The following is a 22,635-nucleotide window of genomic DNA, read 5'->3' as shown; positions in this document are numbered from 1 at the left end:
AATACATTAGTGTATAAAAAATCTCGCTCATTCTCGATTTATGAATTTCAAGTTGAACTCTGTCTCGAAGTAATAGATCGGAACCAGATTTCAAAAAATTAAAATGATTATTAATTTTACTTTGATCTTCCGAAAACAATACATTCGGAGTTCTATTGATAGGTATTTATTTATTATAATGTATCATAACTTAATTTATAAATAAATAAAATTTTGATAAATTAATATTTATTTATTATAATTTATCATAACTTAATTTATAAATAAATAAATTTTTTATAAATTAATCAATAAAATAAATTAAATAATCTTGAAAGTAAAAGTGTGCATCTAATTTAATTTATTAATGATAACTGAACTTAAAAACCATTTAGGTTAAGCGTAAAATTGATTTTTTGGTTTGATAATATACCGAGTTATCAGTTTATCTCATTAAGTCATAAACAATAATTTATACACTAATTTATCAATAATTCGAAATAAATTCATTCTTTTAACTGTCGACTAGATTACCTTTTGTTGTGTATCGAATCGTGAGTAAAAAGTTGGTATTTTTTTTAAAATTATTATTAATGAAAGGAGAGGGTCGGCAAAACCCAAAAAAGGAGAGAAGGCAATTATTACATATTATCATGTCTAACCATAAAGGGTAATGAACAAACTTTTGACTTGATGATCATATAATTAAAATTGTACTTAATTTGGGGATGATACCAAAATCCAAGTAAATTATAATTTTCATCATTTGATAATTAGATTTTAGAATAGTTTTGTGATATTAATGGCACTATTTTTACTTACAAATAATAGTTAACTAATAACAATTACACACGATGCATGAAAGTCAATTAAATTTGATATAAAATATTATTAGAATTGGGTTTTTGTAAATACGTTTTTTGAACACGTTTTCTTCCTTCTTCTTCCCATTTTACTTGCTTAACTTCGCTTAGTATAAATACCAGTTAGGAGCTTGAGCTTTGTAATTTTTCCCGCATTACGGTTATGAAAAATTCGTTTCATTCAAATTCATTACAAATCTAAAATGGTATCAGAGCTTTAATCCGCACCAAATTCTTCCATGGCCAAAGGTGGTCAAGCTTCGAATAATCAAGCTGCTGCTCGAGCATCGATGGAAGATTCAAGTAGCCCGTTCTATTTGCACAATGGTGATCATCCAGGATTGAATCTGGTGTCCCATGCTCTTACAGGTAAGAATTATAATACCTGGAATCGTGCTATGTCAATGGCTTTGACAGCAAAAAATAAGCTTGGATTTGTCGATGGTAGATTCTCGCGACCTCCTACTGATGATCTTATGTACGGATCTTGGTTGAGATGCAATAGTATGGTAATATCATGGATTTTGAACTCTGTTAATCGCGAAATTGCTGATAGTCTGTTGTATTTCCCGACGGCGCATGAGATCTGGATCGATCTGCGAGATCGCTTTCAACAGAGTAATGCTCCTCGCATCTTTCACATAAAGAAATTGCTAAATGGATTGCAGCAAGGCTCTATGGACGTTAGTACAAACTACACGTGCATGAGAACACTTTGGGACGAGCTGAAAGAATTTCAAAAAGTTTCAGTGTGTAAGTGTGGAGCTATAAAGGATTGGATCAATTACCACAACCAGGAGTGCAGTATGCAATTCCTAATGGGGTTGAATGAGTCCTATGCTCAAAATCGAGCTCAAATTCTTATGATGGATCTTTTGCCTATCATCTCGGAGATTTTTTCATTAGTCGTGCAAGAGGAGAGACAACGCTCCATTAACACTGATGTGTTGAGTTCACCCATCAATAAATCCTCCACGCCTTTTCATTCACCTCACATTGATTCTGTCAAAGGCACTTTCTATGGTAAAGACGGACGAGGTAACAAAATTGATAATAGACCTATGTGTTCTCACTGTAATATTCCAGGTCACACTGTGGATAAGTGTTATAAGATACATGGATACCCGCCGGGGCATCCGAGGCACAAAACTAAACAGATTGACACTAAGATGCATGTTAATCAAGTTCGAGGTGCAAAATATCTTCCTGAGAAGGCCGTGAACCATGCTGGAGATGCATTGAGTCCAGAACATTGTAAACAGCTCATTGCATTCTTGAGTTCTCAACTTCAAATTGGATGTGGCCCTTCTTCAGATTCACAGTAGCATGAGAATTGTGAGGCCTCAGTTTCTTGTTTCAGTGGTACATTTCCTTAATGCCTCAATCTCATCTATAACATTCATACACATTGGGTGTTAGACACTGGTGCCAATCATCACATTTGTTGCTCATTATCCATGCATCACACATCGACACCTGTTTCCTCTAAAGTCACTCTTCCAGACAGCTCCAATACAGCAGCAACATATATTGGATCAGATCATCTGTCTCCTGACCTCATACTTGAGGATGTGTTGTGTGTCCCTGCTTTCCATTTTAATCTCATATCTATCAGTGCATTAAACAAAAATATGCATTGTTCTGTGTCCTTTTCTTCTGATTCTTTTGACATTCAGGTTCTCACCAAGGGAAAGATGATTGGGACGGGTAAACGAGTTGGCAACCTATATGTTCTAGATCCATCAAGCCTATCTCCAACTGTCTGTAATGTCTCCTTTACTCAATACAAACTATGGAATTATCGTTTGGGCCATCCTTCTTCTACTAGAATCTCTGTAATTGGAAAGAATTCAAGTATTGATTCATTACAACATGATGAGTTGTTTGATTGTTCCATTTGTCATTTGTCCAAGAAAAAGATAATGTCATTCTTTTCAAATAATTCCATATGTGATGCTTCCTTTGATTTAGTTCACATTGATATATGGGGTCCCTTCGATCCATTAAGTGTCGAAGGATATAAGTACTTCCTCACTATTGTTGATGATCATTCACGATTTACCTAGATCCATTTATTGAAAAGAAAATCTGACGTGATAACCATTTTTCCTGATTTTTGCAAATTGGTTTCCACTCAATTTGGAACCAAAACTAAGGCAGTTCGATCAGACAATGGCCATGAATTCAATTTTGCTGAGTTCTTCAGGTTAGAAGGTATAATTTCCTATAAATCTTGTGTGGAACGTACCGAGCAAAATTCTGTTGTGGAACGTAAGCACCAACATCTTCTGAATGTTGCATGTGCCTTGATGTTTCAATCCAACATTCCTTTATCCTATTGGGCCGATTGCATCAATATCGCAACATATCTAATAAACAGAACTCCTTCTCCACGTTTGAATGACAAATCTCCATTTGAGTTGTTGTATCATAAACTCCAAAATTACACACACCTCAAATCCTTTGGTTGTTTATGTTATAGTTCCACACTCTCGAGCCAATGCACCAAATTTTCTCCTCGGGCCATAAAGTCAGTTTTCCTTGGTATCCTTCTGGGTATAATGCATATAAACTCCTCAATCTAGAAACAAATGAGACATACATATCTCGTGATGTCATTTTTCATGAGTGTGTCATTCCTTTTGAGAGTCAAAGCTTACCCAATAATGACTTCTTTTGTGATAATGTTTTGCCAACTCAGCTTGAACCACCTTTCCTCTGCCACGTGGTGAACATCTTCCCTCTACTCGTTCCGGTAGACATTCAATTCAACCATCTCATCTGCGAGATTATCATTGCTTCACTGTCAATTCTCCAATTCCTTCTTCTACTGCCTATCCATTGAAGAATGTACTTCATGACCACAAATTATCTTCTTCTTATTGAATGTTTGTCAACAATATATCTAATGTTAATGAGCCTCAATCATACTCTCAAGCTGTTGTTTTTCCGGAGTGGCCTCAAGCCATGTTAGAAGAACTGCAAGCCTTGGAGCACAATGGGACTTGGACCATTGTTTTGCCACCCGGGAAGAGTGTTGTGGGTTGTAAGTGGGTATATAAAGCCAAATTCTTGGCTGATGGGACTCTAGAATGCTATAAAGCTCGCTTGGTGGCCAAATGATATACTCAATAAGAAGGGATTGAATACTTTGAGACATTTTCCCCTATTGCCAAGCTTGTCACCGTTCGATGTTTGTTAGCTTTAGCTGCTGTACATGGTTGGCACCTAATGCAATTGGATGTGAAAAATGCCTTCTTGCATGGTGATCTCTCTGAAGAGGTATATATGTCCTTACCTCTTGGATATCAGGTCAAGGGGGAGTCCTTACCTTCTCATGCTGTGTGCAAGTTACATAAGTCCTTATACGGCCTCGAACAAGCATCGCGACAATGGTATACCAAGTTCTCCTCAACTTTGGTTCGTATTGGTTTTGTCCAATCACAAGCTGATCATACTTTGTTCACTCGAACTCACAAAGATGCATTCATAGCATTGTTGGTCTACGTTGATGATGTAGTTATGGCCACCAACGATGAGGCAGAAGTTAGGGCCTTAAAGATACTCCTTAATGATCAGTTCAAATTGAAAGACTTAGGTGATCTAAAATACTTCCTTGGAATTGAAGCTGTGAGATCAAAGCGTGGAATTTACATCTGTCCATGCCACTATGCTTTACAGCTGCTAACTGACACCGGCCTTCTTGGGTGCAAACCACGAACAACACCTATGGATGTTAATCTCAAACTTACATATAATAATTTTTATATATGACTGTTTGTTATTTTTAGCTTTTACGTTTGATTTATGGACTTTTGATGCTTTATTGCCCCCTATTTTTCTTGTAGGGTTGCGCGTGAACTTGGCCAACCTTCAAGCTCACGAAGACACTATGGGGAGGCCTCATTCTACTGGAGAGAATAAAAGAGTTGATGACCAGCGCTACCCTCCCGCTCCTCGATCTTCTATCCCTACCTCGGGGTCACACCCCCAATCTGGTTGTGGAGAAAGGTCTAGCTCTCAGGGTCGTCAGGGGCCTGATCCTATGTCGATTGATAGCCATGCTCCTGGAGCTAATGTTGATGAAAGAAAGGACCAGTGTACTAGAAGACACAACGATGGCAAGAGGAAGGATTAAGTGGCCACCCCGCCAAAGGTCGCGGAGATCCGATATCGTCTTCTCGAGGCCCTTGGAAGAACTCTCTATTCTTGTAAGGAGTTAATGCTAAAGAGAGAGTGGGATCTTTTTGGGATATAGACGATCTTGTATGGGATGGAGAAAGGGGAAGGAAATGATATGCGACTATGACATGGCCCATCTGGTCCCTCAAACACCCGCTGCTCTATCCCACTCTCTCGCCTTGATAGTTTGTCTAGGTGCTTTCCTCTTCCCTCATTGCCTTGTCTGCAGGGATGTTTATGTGATGCAACCAATTGTTTCTTTCTTCTCAGGCTGTTTCTCTGGCCTATGCTTACCAGGCTCGAGAGGAGAGAGGTCGATCTGAGGAGGCTTGATTTTACCGAGAGCTTTCCCAATTAAAGGAAGAAAATGAACGCCTTTGATCGGAGAACATGAAGTTCCAAGATGATCTTTCTTGATTGACAAAGAAATGTGAAGAAAAGACCAGAGATGATGAGGAACTGCGTAAAGAGCTTGGTTCTCTCTTTGATAAGCACCATACCGAGGTGAAGACTGGCGGGATGTTCTTGGCTTCTAAGACGGGGATGTCTTTTGTGACGGGTGTTGAGGAGAAAGCACTAGCAGCCTTTCGTGCTTCTCCGGCCCATGCTGAAGAGGTTTACAGTCACGCTTGTGGTCTCCATGATGAGATGGAGCGAGACTGTCGTCGCCAGCTCCGTTTGACAGGCTTGGTTCCTGAGGAGGTGGTTATGAAGATTTCACCTCATGTGCCAAAGTTGGATGACACCGCTCAGGTTGACCCTCTCCTAGAGTTTCCCCCAGCAGGGGACTCTGACTGCGAGGTCATTGGTGCGCTGCACTTGCTCCCTGCCGATGAATCTATTGAGAATGGATGATTTTTTCTTTTCGTGAGCTATGTTATTTCTTGTTTTTTTATATAAGTAGTACGAGTTGTTGCTCTGCCACTAGACTTGGCCGAACTTTAATCTGAAATCACCTTTTTGCGCAACTATTTCATTCAGTCGTGGTTTATTTTGATTACTATGTCACCTGGGCATTATTTTATGTTTTCTATCGGTCGTACTTTATGCTTATTGCTTGGATGAATATGAATTTAGGCATAATTAAGTCTTTATGGTCTCGACGGGAAATACTTACCCTAGTGATGAGGTGTAGGTATCCCGAGACTCTATTTTGGTGACCTCTTACAGTTTCTGAGCAATTTCCCACTTGGCTGGCCAAGTCTCTTATGCTTGGGTGTGTAATGCCCGGAACACTGATTGACATTTTTGAATTAATAGATATGTTATGAATATTGTATATAGAGATCAGATCTGGGAAATGAAGAAGTTTGGCATGAAACCTAGAATTTTGAAGGAATGGCCGAAGCCATACCGCACCTGCACTGCATTTCCTACCGCCCCCGCGGTGCATGGGAAGAAAATGAGAGTTTTTATTCGAGGCAATACCGCACCCGCGGTGCATGACCAGTAGGGTGGCAAGTTTTGCAAAATCAAGACCGCACCCGCGGTGCGAGAAGGACCGCACCCGGGTTGGTGTGACCGCACCCGCGGTCTGATATGTACCGCACCCGCGGTCGCTATTTTGTGAAAATGAAAGTGGTGCCGAAGCATGAGCGCACCCGCGCTGAAGATGCCACCGCACCCGCGGTCATGCGTGCCACTTGAAAAATAAAGACACTTGTTCCTTGCCATGCAATATAAGTGTATGTGGCTTCATTTCCTTCCATTTCAGTAGCAAGCACCGAGGGAACTCCAGAGAGAGAGCTTCAATTCTTATGCTCTTAAATTATAGTTTTGCAAGATTCCATCAATCGATTTTAAATCCGAGCTTAGATTATTGATCTTTGCATCAAGAGCTTCAAAGTGATGTAAGTTTCCTTCAATTCCTGCATGATTTGAGAAATGGTGATTGGGGAAATTATGAATTACACTAGATTATGTGTCTTGTTAAGTTGGTGATTGTAGATTTGAAACCGGAACAAAGAAATGATATCGAACTCAATCGTTATGATTTTTCAGCATGTGTAGTGTTGAGTTATGCAGATTTTTGAGAGTATATGAGGTTGATTATTGATTGTGGAAAGTAGATATTGATATATGTTGAGAATTGGATTGAGTGGTATCAAGAAATTACACCGTTATGCCATCAATTGTATTTAGATGTACAAATGATTTGTAAATGTATTGAATTGAATTAGGAATTAATAAAATGTATATTGAACATTGCCATTTCAGATTCATCATACCTCACTTCGACATCGAGAACTCGACATCGATAAAGGTTTAGCAACAAAAGGTATAATGCATGTTTTGTTTGGGGAGACATGACTCAAATTAGATAAAATTTGAGTTTCCCAACCAAAATCACATACTAGATTTATTGTTTATCTTGTAATATGATTGTGATTCGTTTATAGACTTGTATTCAAATCTTTTGAGATGATTATGCCTTGTTTACAGATTGTTATTCATTGCACTTAAGAAAGAAGAGTCTTGACAGAACAGTCAGACTTCTAGACGTTTGGTGATATCGCAGCTTAGGGGAAGATCATCTCTCCTATTGTAGACGTCGATACAGATCAGACCGAAGTCTAGGAATAAGACGTACAGTCACCCCGATTGAGAGGGTAGGTGGCAGCCATTGACGTCTTATTCACACTGGGATTCCTAGAGTTATAGTTGAGTCGAGTCTAGACATGATTAGATTCGCATTGCATACTTATGTTGATGACATTCATAATAGCATGTTTCATGATTTAGATTGTTACATGCATGTATACATGTTTATACTGGGATTTGTTCTCACCGGAGTTTTCCGGCTGTTGTTATGTCTGTATGTGTGCATAACAACAGGTGGGGCAGGATCTGGGTCGAGACATAGATGAGATCGTGATAGCGTGGTGACTTCGGGCGCAGCAGAGGACTAGTGATTTTTACTAGCTTTATACTACTTGTAGATAGTAGTTTGTTTTAAACACTAGTTTGTACGAATGTATAATAACAAGACTTGTATTTACATTTGATGAAATAAAGTAGAAGTATGTGTTGTGTTTAGTTTTATTAACATTTGATGTAATGTTAAAAGCAAAAAATTTGACCCACTTTTTATAATAAAGATCCATTTAATCCCAAGGAAATGAGTTAGAGCCCGGGTCCCCACAACAGGTGGTATCAGAGCCATAGATCCTTTAGATTGAGATAAGATAGAATGAGCTGGGTAGATTGAGTCTTCTTCCTTGCTTTATGATGTGCTAGCATGATTTATTGTTTTTCCTATTACATGTTGTGTGTTATCTGTTGTGATTACATCATGTAATTGACTGAATCAGAACCGATTCTGGATCAGAGGTAAATGATCAGAGGAGGGCTGAGACAGTTTGTATAGATGATATACTAATCTGTTGAATAGCATATACATGCCTCCTAGAAGAGCAGTCGTGCCTTTGCGACCAACATCACCAGAACAGGGTAGCACATCCGGGGATCCGATGGATGTTACTGCTACACCTATGGAGACTCTGTTAAAACGATTCCAGTCTTTCAGACCACCTACCTTAAGGGGTACAGAAAACAGCAATCAAATGTGAAAGCTGGTTGGAGAATATCGAGATGTTATTCGAGTCTCTAGAATACAGTGATGAGAAACGAGTGAAACTCATTAGCCATCAACTGCAAGATGTGGCTAAGAATTGGTGGTTGATATCAAAGAGCATTCGAGCAGCGTGGCACAGAGATTACATGGAAAGTGTTCAAGACAAAGTTCTATCAGCGATTCTTTCCTGTATCCTACCGTAAAGATAAAGGCGCTGAGTTTGCAAATCTGAGGCAAGGGCAATTGAACATTGAAGAATACGTCGCTAAGTTTTCTTCCTTGCTTCGATTTGCACCACATGTTTTAGGTAATGATGAGGCCGTGGTAGATCAGTTTATAAACGGCTTAAATCCCGATATCTTTACATTGGTAAATACTGGGAGACCCAACAACTTCGCCGATGCATTGAACTGTGCCAAAGGAGCAGAAGCAGGATTGCTTAGGCAACGGAGTGTTCCGTATGTTGCTCCGATTCCGAGACCGCCACAACCTGCAGTGCAACTTCGTCCCAGAATTGAGAGTGGTGGTAGCAGTAGTGGGCGAAAGGATCAGCTGAAAGCGAAAGGGAAGCAGTTTAAAAGACCCGGGAGCAGTTCGTCGAGCTCCAGTGGATCAAGACAGAGTGGTTTTGAGCAGAGTACAAGGTACACGGGTGTATATTGCAGTTCTTGTAGAGGCCGACATGCCACAGAGCAGTGTTAGGGAGTGACAGGGGAGATGCAACATATGTAGACAACAAGGACATTTCGCCAAAGTCTGTCCTCAGAGGAGTGGTGTACCGAGATTTCAGGGTGCAGGGTCATCTGCATCAGTGACTCAGCCTGAGAGGCAAGCTTCATCTGTTCACTCCTTTCAGCCTACTCCTCCACAGACCCAGTCCTCGAGCCAGAGGTAGCCAGACCGGAAGCCAGCCTCATGGACAACAGGCGCAAGTGTTTGCGTTGACTGAAGAGCAAGCCTAAGATGCACCAGACGATGTCATCACAGGTAACTGTTCTCTTTGCGGTTATCCTGCTTATATACTGATAGATACTGGTGCATCGCATACATTCATCTCAGAACTGGTTTGCATTATTGCATTCCTTGCCATGTTGAGTCATTATTGGATGTAGTGTTTATTACTTCTCCGTTAGGAAGTGGTTTGATAGCTGTGACTACGGTTAGACATTGCATCTTACAGTTCGAGGGTCATGAAATTGATCTAGATTGCATAGTACTTGGGTTAGCTGATTTTGATTGCATTGTTGGGATTGACATGTTAACTAAGTACAGAGCCACCGTGGACTGTTTCCACAAGATTGTCAAATTCAGACCCGAAATGACAGAAGAGTGGAAATTCTACGGTAAGGGTTCCAGATCTCGGATTCCCTTGATATCGGCTTTGACTATGAATAGATTTTTACAGAGAGGAGCAGAAGGGTTCCTTGTGTATGCTGTAGATGTACAGAAATCGAGCCCGACATTGGCAGATTTGCCAGTAGTACGGGAGTTTGCAGATGTATTTCCAGATGAGATCCCAGGGTTACCTCCAGTGCGAGAGGTAGATTTTAGTATTGATCTTGTTCCAGGTACCACTCCTATTTCGAGAGCTCCGTATAGAATGGCGCCTGTTGAACTGAAGGAGTTGAAAGCACAGTTAGAAGATCTGCTAGCCAAGGGGTATATCAGACCCAGTGTATCTACTTTGGAGTGCACCAGTGCTATTTGTACGAAAGAAAGACGGTTCAATGAGGTTGTATATAGATTATCGGCAACTGAACAAAGCAACAATAAAGAACAAGTATCCTTTGCCTAGGATAGATGATTTATTTGATCAGTTGCAGGGATCCTCTATCTATTCCAAAATTGATTTGCGATATGGATATCATCAGCTTAGAGTTCGAGATGTAGACATACCGAAGACAGCATTTCGAACCAGGTATGGACATTACGAATTTATTGTCATGCCTTTTGGTTTGACGAATACTCCAGCGGTATTCATGGGGTTGATGAACCGAATCTTTCAGAGGTACTTGGATGAGTTTATTATTGTGTTTATTGATGATATTTTGGTGTATTCTAAGAATTTGACTGAGCATGCCAATCATTTGAGAATTGTATTGCAAACACTGAGAAATGAGAGGTTATACGCTAAGTTGTCAAAGTGCGAATTTTGGCTGAGACAGGTTGTCTTCTTGGGTCATATTATATCTGGAGATGGTATTGCTGTAGATCCGAGTAAAGTGGAAGATGTGATCAGTTGGCCGAGACCGACTTCTGTGCCACAGATACGCAGTTTTATGGGTTTAGCAGGATACTATAGACAATTCATCAAAGATTTCTCCAGTAATGCAAAGCCAATTACCCGGTTGACACAAAAGAATGCGCCATTTATATGGTCGGAGGATTGTGAATCTAGCTTTGTGGAATTGAAGAAGAAGCTGACCAGTGCTCCAGTACTGACGATACCTTCAGGTACGGGTGATTTCGTTGTATATTGTGATGCCTCTCACCGAGGGTTGGGATGTGTTCTTATGCAGCGAGGTCATGTGGTCGCATACGCCTCGAGACAATTGAAGCCACATGAGATTCGATACCCCATTCATGATCTCGAATTGGCAGGCTATCGTATTTGCATTAAAGATATGGCGTCCTTATCTCTACGGCGAGAAATTTGAGATTTACTCCGATCACAAGAGCCTGAAGTATCTAATTTCTCAATCAGAACTGAATATACGGCAGCGTAGATGGCTTGATCTACTGAAAGACTTTGATTGCGAAATCAAATACTATCCAGGGAAGTCAAATGTAGCAGCGGACGCTTTGAGTCGAAAGGTTTGTTCCTTATCCTTATCGACGATAGGTGTAACAAAGTTAGTTGAAAATTGCTGTTTGTCTGGATTAGAATTTGATATAAAGAGTAGGCCACTACGACTTGCTATCATTCACGTTGAACCTGATTTGATTTTGAAGATTAAAGAAGCCCAAAGAATGGATCAGAATGTGCAGAGATCAATTCATATGGTCAGATCAGGGCATTTGTCAGAATATCAGGTACGTGATCATATACTGTATGTAAATAACCGTCTTGTAGTGCCAGATGTTTCAGATTTGAAACAACAGATTTTATCAGAAGCGCACTGTAGTCGGTTTAGCATTCATCCTGGTGGCAGGAAAATGTACAATGACTTGAAGACACAGTTCTGGTGGAAACAAATGAAATCAGATATTACAGAATCTGTGTCTAAGTGCTTGAAGTGCCAACAGGTGAAAGCCGAGAGGAAAAAGCCCGAAGGGTTACTTCAGAGTATGTCGATTCCAGAATGAAAATGGGATCACATTTCATGGATTTCGTGACGAAGTTACCTCGATCATCTAGAGGTTGTGATGCGATTTGGGTCATTATTGACAGACTCACCAAATCAGCTTGTTTTATTCCGTACAGAATGACTTATCGACATGATCAGATGGCAGGAGATATATGTCCGAGAGGTAGTCAGATTACATGGTGTGCCGAAGTCTATCGTATCAGATCGTGATCCACGATTCACTTCACACTTTTGGCACAGTTTACAGCAGGATTTAGGTACGACATTACACCTAAGTACTGCTTATCATCCTCAGACAGACGGACAGTCAGAGCGGACTATCCAAACATTAGAGGATATGTTGAGAGCCGTAGTGATAGATTTTGGCACTAGTTAGCAAGATTCTCTACCTCTTTGTGAATTCTCTAACAATAACAGCTATCAGAAGAGCATTGAGATGGCACCGTTTGAAGCTTTATATGGCAAGAAGTGCAGATCTCCGCTGTACTGGGATAACATCTCAGAGGTACCAGAACTTGGGCCGGATATGATTCGCGACATGACTGAGAAGGTGAAGATTATTCAGAAAAGAATGAGGATAGCACAGGATAGACAAGCCAAGTATGCCATTATCAGACGTAGACCATTGGTATTCGAACAAGGAGATAGAGTATTCTTGAAAATTTCCCTTTCAGAGGCGTTGTCAGATTTGGCAAACGCGGGAAATTGTCTCCTCGATACATTGGTCCGTACGAAATTCTTGAAAAAATTGGCAATCGAGCTTACAGACTTGCTCTTCCTCCTTCTTTATCTGGTATACACGACGTTTTTCATGTGTCGATGTTGCGTAGATATATACCAGATATTTCTCATGTCATTCACCCTGACGAAGCGGAGCTTGATCAGACCTTGAGCTATGTTGAGCAACCGATACAAATTCTTGATCGGAAAGAAAAGAAGCTCAGAAAGAAGACTATTCCATTAGTGAAAGTCCAATGGAGTCGACATGGCATCGAAGAAGCGACTTGGGAAACAGAAGCAGATATGAGACAGAGACATCCCGAGTTATTCACATGATGTAAGTAATTTTTCAGTCTTGATTATATTACTTTTCATGTATGATTTGATAGGTTGCCTGCGAGTTCGAGGGCGAACTCATTTCTAAGAGGGGGAGAAATATAATGCCCGGAACACTGATTGACATTTTTGAATTAATAGATATGTTATGAATATTGTATATAGAGATCAGATGTGGGAAATGAAGAAGTTTGGCATGAAACCTAGAATTTTGAAGGAATGGCCGAAGCCATACCACACCTGCACTGCATTTCCTACAGCCCCCGCGGTGCATGGGCAGAAAATGAGAGTTTTTATTCGAGGCAATACCGCACCCGCGGTGCTAGAAGGACCGCACCCGCGGTGCATGACCAGTAGGGTGGCAAGTTTTGCAAAATCAAGACCGCACCCGCGGTACGAGAAGGACCGCACCCGGGTTGGTGTGACCGCACCCGCGGTCGCTATTTTGTGAAAATGAAAGTGGTGCCGAAGCATGGCGCACCCGCGCTGAAGATGCCACCGCACCCGCGGTCATGCGTGCCACTTGAAAAATAAAGACACTTGTTCCTTGCCATGCAATATAAGTGTATGTGGCTTCATTTCCTTCCATTTCAGTAGCAAGCACCGAGGGAACTCCAGAGAGAAAGCTTCAATTCTTATGCTCTTAAATTATAGTTTTGCAAGATTCCATCAATCGATTTTAAATCCGAGCTTAGATTATTGATCTTTGCATCAAGAGCTTCAAAGTGATATAAGTTTCCTTCAATTCCTGTATGATTTGAGAAATGGTGATTGGGGAAATTATGAATTACACTAGATTATGTGTTCTTGTTAAGTTGGTGATTGTAGATTTGAAACCGGAACAAAGAAATGATATCGAACTCAATCGTTATGATTTTTCAGCATGTGTAGTGTTGAGTTATGCAGATTTTTGAGAGTATATGAGGTTGATTATTGATTGTGGAAAGTAGATATTGATATATGTTGAGAATTGGATTGAGTGGTATCAAGAAATTACACCGTTATGCCGTCAATTGTATTTAGATGTACAAATGATTTGTAAATGTATTGAATTGAATTAGGAATTAATAGAATGTATATTGAACATTGCCATTTCAGATATATCATACCTCACTTCGACATCGAGAACTCGACATCGATAAAGGTTTAGCAACAAAAGGTATAATGCATGTTTTGTTTGGGGAGACATGACTCAAATTAGATCCAATTTGAGTTTCCCAACCAAAATCACATACTAGATTTATTGTTTATCTTGTAATATGATTGTGATTCGTTTATAGACTTGTATTCAAATCTTTTGAGATGATTATGCCTTGTTTACAGATTGTTATTCATTGCATTTAAGTTCTTCCCATTTGGTTGCTGAAGACGATATGATCCTCCTTTGATTATCTCAATCACTTTGTATGGGCCTTCCCATTTCGGATCAAGTTTACCTACCTGTCGCAAGATTTCTGCCCTCTTCAAGACTAATTCCCCTACTTGAAATGACCTATGCTTAAATCTGTTATTGTACGCTCTGGCCATTTACGCTCTGCAAATTTCTGCACGGAGCGATGCTTCTTCCCTAAGCTCGTCCACAAGATCCAAAGATAACCTCATTGCTTTTTCATTATCCGCCAGAGTATAGTTCTGGACTCTCATGGAAGGTTCTCCTATTTCTACGAGAGCCACTGCTTCTGCCCCATAAACCAAATTGAATGGTTATTCTCCGGTAGAGGTGCGTGAGGTAGTCATATAAGCCCAGAGGGCACTCGGCAGTTAATCCACCCATTTGCCTCTGGCTGCCCCTAATAGGGTTTTGAGGTGCTGCAAGATAGTACGATTTGTAACTTTAGTTTGTCCATTTACTTGGGGGTTTCCTACGGAAGTGAAGAATTGCTTGATGGAAAACCCCTTACACCACTTTCTTAACTTAGAACCTGAGAATTGTGCTCCATTATCCGAGACAAAGGCTTGTGGTATTCCAAACCTAGAGATTATATTTTTTAACACAAAGTTTATTATATCTCTTTCAGCTATCTTAGCTAAAGGTTCAGCTTCTACCCACTTCGTGAAGTAATCGACGGCAACGAGAAGGAACTTTCTCTGCCCAGAAGCTATTGGAAATGGTCTCACGATATCCATTCCCCATTGCACGAAAGGCAAGGGGCTCTCCAAGGGTTGTAAGAGCGTAGCTGACTGATGATTGATATTTGCGTGCTCTTGACATGCATGACAGTGTCTTACCAAATTTTTTGTGTCACGCCTCATTGTAGGCCAGAAATATCCTTGTCGTAGAGCTTTTCCGGCTAATGCCCTCCCTTCTAAATGATTCCCACAAACTCCTTCGTGAATCTCTCAAAGTACGTAATTAGCATTACTGGGAGCAAGACACCTCCAGTACGGTAAGGAGTAGCCTCTCTTGTACAACTCATTATCTATTATTGTAAATCTAGCGGCTCTTATCCGAAGATTTCGGGCTTTAGAGGGATCTTGCGGTATGCGTCCTTGCATCAGGAAACTGATGATTTCATCTTTCCATCTTGGTTCACACTCTCCATCTCACAGAATGTCAAGAGTTGGTCCCTCCACCTCTTCCTTAGTAATTGTTAGAAAGTTGACCCTTCTACTGTCAATATTTGCTATAGAACTCGCCATCTTGGCTAGCCTATCTGCTACTTCATTCTGTGCCCTGGGTACCTTCTTTACCTCATAGTTTTCTAGACGTGAGAGCAACTCATTAACTTGGAGCACATATTTGGCCATATTCTCCTCCTTAGCCACATAATTCCCTTGAAGTTGGTTAACCACAAGCTGGGAGTCACTGTACGCTATCAACCTTCTTGATCCTGCGGCTAAAGCTAGCTTTAATCCTACTATAATAGCTCGTATTCTCTTCGTTATTTGATGTCGAAAATTGAATCCTTATGGAATACTGAAAATTATCTCCTTGAGGATTTTCTAATAATACCCCAGCTCCACTTCTTGATGCGGAGGAAGATCCATCAACAAAAATTGTCCAAGCGGGGCTGGAATATTCTGCATTCATTATCTCCATTTCCACTATGAAATCCGCCAGAACTTGGGCCTTGACCTCTAGGCGCGGTTGGTACTTCAAGTCGTACTCGCTCAACTCCACTGCCCATTTGACCATCCTACCGGATGCCTCAGGGCTGGAGAGTACCTTCTTCAAGGGATGGTTGGTCAACACTACTACCTGATGTGATTGGAGGTGAGGATGTAGTTTTCTTCCTGTAGTGACTAGCGCCAGGGCCAGTTTCTCAATATTGGTGTACCGAAGTTCTGCTCCCTGCAATGTTTTGCTCACGTAATATATTAAGCTTATGCTTGCGCCCTTCTTCTAAGGTTAGCACTGCGCTGCCTTCTTCGGCTGAGACTGCTAGATAAAGGAACATATCTTCTTCATACGGTTTTACAAGTAAGGGTGGTGTGGTCAAGCACTTTTTCAAGCTGTTGAAGGCTTGCTGACACTCGTCCGTCCATTTGAATCTACTTCCTTGTCTAAGCACTTTGAAGAATGGCAGGCCTTTATCTGCAGACCGAGAAATGAATCGATTAAGAGCGGCGATCCGTCCTGTTAACTCTTGTATTCCTTTCAACGTCTTCGGAGGAGACATGTTCAAAACTGCATTGATCTTCTCGGGATTAGCTTCTATCCCTCTAACTGAGACCATATAACATAGGAATTTCCCTCCTCCGCCCCGAATGTGCACTTTTCGGGGTTTAACTTCATTTTATATTTCTCAGAATGCCAAAGAATTATTTGAGATCTTCGGTGTGGCTCAGAAGCCTGTATGTTCTTGACAAGCATGTCGTCTATATATAATTCCATGTTGTGCCCGATTGTTTTTTCAAACATCTTGTTTACCAACCGTTGGTAAGTTGCCTCCGCGTTCTTTAATCCGAACGGAATCACCTCGAAACAGTAAATCCCTTGATCAGTTACAAGCTTGTTTTTTCCTTATCTTCGAGTGCTAGAAGAATCTGATTGTAGCCTTGATATGCATCAAAGAAGCTGAGCATTTCACACCCGACGGTGGAGTCGACCAATGAATCAATCCTTGGCAACGGGAAAGGAACCATAGGGCATGCTTAATTCAGATCAGTGAAATCTATGTACAAACGCCACTTGTTGCCCGGCTTCGGAATGAGCACGACATTTGACAACCACTCTGGGTACATGACTGGGCGGATATACTTGGATGTTAATAGCTCCTCTACTTCTTCACTGATATGTTTGCTCTTATCGAGACCGAACGTTCTTTTCTTTTGCTTAATTGGTTTTATCCTTGGATCTGCTTTGAGATTGTGGAGCGCATACTCCTGTGGTATTCCGAGCAATGCTTCATCTTTCCAGGCAAACACATCTGCATTATTTATCAGAAAAGCTTGTCAGGGGTTCTTCTAAATTAGATGGTATACATGTTCCAACCTTGACCTTGCTCCCGGAATTTCCTGTTATCACTTCTATACTCTTTAGTATTTCAGCGGCTTTAAGTTTCTCGTCTCTTTCTGATTCGTTTTCAACAACATGGACCTTGCTGTTGTCCGAATGATGCTCCAAGTTCTGCTTACTTCTGTGTGATGAGTCCTTTGGGGCAACCTGCCTCTTTCGGTGATTTGTTGTCCCCTGTAAGGTGATGGCATGACATTCTCTCGCCAATAGGCTATCACCGGTGGCCTCCCCTATTCCTTTGGGTGTGGCGAACATAAGTTTCATTTGATACGTAGAGCCTATCGCCTGAAACAAATTTAAGCTAGGTCGTCCCAAAATAATGTTGTATGCTGACGGAGACTTCACTATGAGAAACCTTACCATCTTTGTGGCCCTTAGTGGGTAAGACCTCAAGGAAAGGGGAAGGATAACATCTCCCAATGCCTCAACTACCTCCCCCTCAAATCCAACCAGAGGGGTGTTTACCGGAGCTAGTAGGGCATTGTCAATTCCTAGTTTTATAAAGGCGCTATAAAAAATGATTTCTGCAAAACTTCTGAATCCACTAGTATCTTTTTCACCCAGAAATTGGAAATGGTGGTGGAGATGACTAGGGCATCATTGTGTTCCTCACGAGGGAACTCCAGGTCACTGTCACCGAACACAATATCTTCCTTTGACTGGACTACCTTGAGTAAATTGTGTGATTTGGTACTAATCGTAGATGGAAGTTCTTGCAATGCTGCGCGAATCAAGGTTTTTCTTGCCCTGTTTGAATCCCCACACGCCGGGCCTCTAGAAATTACTGTGTTGATTCCTCCAGTAGGCAGGTTCTCCTCTATCCTTTCGGGTAGTTTCCCTTGGTCGTTGTGTCCTCTCAGAGGGTTGGGCTTGTGTTGGGACTCTGGGTGCTTATTGTCCTGCTGATTTCGTGACTTATCCACGAAACTGCCCAAGTATCCTCGCTTGATGAGTTTCTCTATTTCTACTCGCAGGACAAAACAGTCTTCTGTGGCATGACCTTTGTCCTTGTGAAAACGACAGTATTTGTCAGATTGCTGTCTTTTCGAATTCTCTTTCATAGGGCGAGGAGGTTGCAAAAGACCTTGCTTCTCGGCTACCACTAATATGTCCGTCAAGCGTGAGTTTAGCGGGATATGTTGGAGATGAGGGATTTGAGTTACCCGTCTTTCTTCTTTCTTGATTCCGAATTTCTCATCCTCTCTCTTTCTTTTCATAAGATAACGAGGTTCTACAGCTTTTCCGATGCAATGTACTTTTCTGCTCTTTCAAGTAATTCTTCCAAAGTATTCGGGGGTTTTCCCTCTATTGACTCTTTGAATCTCCGATGACGGAGGTCCTGTTGCATGATTCCTGCTACTAAATCGTGCTTGACATGCGGGACCTCATGAACGGCCTGAGTGAATCGTTGTACGAACTCTTCGGGCTCTCTCCCTCTTTTTGGACTATGGTGAACAAATAAGATGTTGTTTTGGGATACTTCCTATTAATGAATAATTGTTGAAGAAAACGTCTGGTGAGTTCCTCCAGGCTGCCTACTGTCCCCAGGGTTAGCTTGTTGAACCAAGTGAGGGCTTGTCCTGATAGGGTAGTTCGAAAGATTTTATAGTAAGCAACGTCGCTGATGTCATAAAGGTCCGCCTTTGCATAAAATTTGTCGAGGTGATCTCGTGGATCCCCTTCTCCTTATACTCAGGTAGGTTTGCTATCTTTAATCCAACCGGCAGCATTTCCGCTAGTACGGCTGTGGTGAAAGGGCTACGCCGTGCTGGTAAAATTGCCAATGCACCCTCTTCTTCTTTCTTGGCGTGGAGTTTCTGAAAGGAAAAAGAGGTGCATGGCTGTGAGCCTCATCATCTTGAAGTGCAGTCCCCTTCTTTAGGTTTGTCGGTGGCACGTCGTTGGTCCTGAATACCTCTCTTTCTCGCAAGATTCTCTCTGATATGAATGGGCTCCTTTGCCGTGCACTTCCTTGTTCTTCCTGTCCTGCTGTCGAGTTGCGAGGTATTGCGCCACGGCTTCGGCTGCAGCCCGAGATGCTGCTTCGTCCATCAGTACCTTCAGAACCTCGGACATTATCAAGAACTCCTCATGCTGCGAGCGAGATGGAGGAGGGCGTCCATGCTCCTCTTGGGCATCATGAGTCGTACGCGACCGTGTTTGCATTCTCAGTGATCATGTGGCACGGTTCCCACAGACGACGCCAAACTGATGAAGCACAAAATTCGGGTGACCAATCAGTCTGGGTGAACACGTTATTATGAGAGAATATCCACTACTTTTGCGTCCACACCAGTAACTCTCGGGGTCGCCACTTATGCCACGATATGAGGTTAGAGGTGTCAGGAGATACCCAGCGAAAAATCCTCCAACACTTATGTTAGCAAACGCCTCAAATATGTACTCATAAAAGCTAGAGACTTTTGGAACATAGAATGAGATAATGTGAATGTCCCCCTAAAATGGAGAGATAGTTTCTATTTATAGACTTTCAAGATGGGCCATGAGCTTGAATATCATGGGCTCTCTATTGAGCCTATTTTCCTTAATTAATGGCTCATACCAATCTTTATAACCTTAATCAATTTTTAATTATGCCAAACTAATATTCACTATAATAAACAATTTTCTAGTCTAATACCCATCACATAGTATGCCAATAAGGTAATGCCGTCAAAGTATGGAAGAACTTTGCTAGTAATTCGATTCTCCATCCTTCCTATTCAATTTTCTACCATATTTATTCAAAATATACGAACACCGCATATTTTATTTTGAATTCAACTATCAGTTAAATTAAATATATTGTGTTAAAAATTTATAAACTATGAACAAGTGTTATGTGATATGATCTTACGGATATAATCTCACGGATCTCACGATCTATGTCTGTTAGATGGTTCGATACGATTCATAACTGAATCAAAAGATAATATGAGACACTTCTCATAAAATTGACTCCTAAAACTATCTCATAGAAGTTTTTTTTTTGTTAAATATAGGGCTGGGAGTGTTAATCCAGTGGTAGCATAGACGGATAAGATTTCACAAAAACTCTTATGAAATCGTCTCATTAGTCAATTTTGTAAGACAATTTTTCGACTCGCCCGAACCCATAAAAAATATTATTTTTATGTCAATTTTTTTATTTTTATTGCAGATATAAACTCGATCCACGAATATCTTAATGGATAAGTTTTTTTATGAAATATAAATATGTTTAATATTTAAATAGCCACACGAGAATGTTCTCCATAAATATATTTTTTCTTTATCAAATAATTGGTACTCTGATTTAATAAAATTGGGTAAATATAATAAAATCCAGAAAGAAAAATCCATGCATTTAAATTATAATAATTAAGTCGATAAGGACAAATATATCAATTTGAGTGATAATAACCCACGAAAAAGGAGTGGGCAACCGCCAAACATATGTAAAGAAAATGTCCCAAGCTGTCATTTTATTTTATTTTATTTTTAAATTTTAGCTATCATTATTGATTGACATACAAGATAATTTAAATTCTAGTAGCCTTTTCCACGTTACCTGTTTCTAAAGAATCCCAATACATATGTACTTTCTTTTTCCGAAAACACGAATATTATTGAACCACTTTAATAGCTAAGAATAATATTGTTTTATTGCTTTTGGAGGTTTTTCAAATTGGTGGATTAAGTGACGTTTGATTAATAATTAAGAATTCGATTTTTTTATCTAAAATTTTTTTGGATGAGTATGTCACACAAAATGTTGTTCAATATAGTTTATCTGACTGCAGTAATTTTCATACTACGGCTTTAGTTCGAGAGTTTAGCCAATGCTCAATGAAAAATAAAGATTTAAGGTTTTATTATCATTAAAAATAATGTTTATTTATATTACATAGGGACCATAAATTGATATATAAATGGATATAACATAACATATTATTCTAATCATTAGTAGAAATTGAGACAAATAGGTGAGACCACAAAATTCATGTGATATTGGGTTCAAGTTCAAGTTCAATCACATGGGTAATTTAGAATTAGATTAGATATAGAAGTATATAAAACACATGACTCACCCTTATCCCCAATTGTATCAAATAAGAAAAGGAATTTGGACAAATATTAAAGGAAATAAAGATTAATTTATAATCATTTAATATATTATCATTCGCACATATTGAATATAAAAGTCACAACAAAGCATTCTTTAGCCCCAAAATTAGAAAAATTGATGACTTATCGCTAATGATATCGGATGTACGTTAAAGAAGAAGAGATGATTGCAGGAGAACACAACAGTATTCTTTAATTATGAAATGACAAAAACTTGTGTGAGACGGTATCACGGATTGTATTTTGTGAGACGGATCTCTTATTTGGGTCATCCATGAAAAAAATATTACTTTTTACGCTAAAGTATTACTTTTTATTGTGAATATCGGTAGGGTTGACACGTCTCACAGATAAAGATTCGTGAGACCGTCTGACAAGAGACATACGCTTATCAAATTTTAAGAAATTAGTTTTTATCATTATTGTTTAATACATTTATATATTATGTTAAGAAAATATTATTTTCAAGAATTTTGGTGTATGACGAACACATGTCAACTTGAAACCAACTACGGTTCGTATATTAGATATGCATCAGTTCAACGGCTCTGTTCATCCACTGATATATCTTTCTAACCGGCGAGTTTCAACCGTCTATCAGAACCGGATAATTTAAGAAGGACTACTTATTGCTCAAAAACATTATCTGACCGGCTTAATGCATTCAAAGTATTACACCATCTTGGAGTAATGTATATACATCTGTTCCAAGATTGATCCGCATTAATGAGTCTATCCCAAAGAAAGGAGGCCAAGTATAGACTTCATGTTCTGATGTTAAATACAGTTACTATAAAAGGAACTTATCAGGAAAAGCACTTCAGAACAGTGATGAGCAGAAGGAAAATTAAATGCGTTCATTAAAGAACATTTAATGCTCATAAAGACGACAACGACCCATCTATTCAGAGAATCAGGTTAAAGTTGCTATGTCCTTTCCTACCGTTAAGAAAATCATGTATATTAACGGAAGTGTATGCTTGCAAAAAGATGGCTCTTTCGAATTTACAACAGGATAACCACAGCTTGCTTGCATACTTAAAAGATCTCCGAGCGCTCCTAAAAGAACACATACTTCTTTGCTCAATCAGCACACTTTTTACAGCA

The 22,635-nt window shown here is 40.0% G+C and overlaps 2 protein-coding genes across 2 annotated transcripts; one reads left to right on the top strand and one right to left on the bottom strand.

Moving 5' to 3' along the window:
• Positions 1-1,081: 1,081 nt before the first annotated feature.
• On the top strand, positions 1,082-2,167 carry LOC140805565 (uncharacterized). Its single transcript, XM_073161830.1, has one exon. The coding sequence runs from the start codon at positions 1,082-1,084 to the stop codon at positions 2,165-2,167; it is 1,086 nt and encodes a 361-aa protein (XP_073017931.1).
• Positions 2,168-17,057: 14,890 nt separating this feature from the next.
• LOC140805564 (uncharacterized) lies at positions 17,058-17,784 on the bottom strand. The gene is made up of 2 exons (XM_073161828.1): positions 17,388-17,784; positions 17,058-17,332 (listed from the first exon to the last, which is right to left on the bottom strand). The coding sequence occupies exons 1-2, from the start codon at positions 17,782-17,784 to the stop codon at positions 17,058-17,060; spliced, it is 672 nt and encodes a 223-aa protein (XP_073017929.1).
• Positions 17,785-22,635: the final 4,851 nt, after the last annotated feature.

Source organism: Primulina eburnea, chromosome 11 (genome assembly GCF_022965805.1).
Source record: "Primulina eburnea isolate SZY01 chromosome 11, ASM2296580v1, whole genome shotgun sequence".
NCBI classification, from domain to species: Eukaryota; Viridiplantae; Streptophyta; class Magnoliopsida; order Lamiales; family Gesneriaceae; genus Primulina; species Primulina eburnea.
This window is presented reverse-complemented; position numbering and strand designations above follow the sequence as displayed.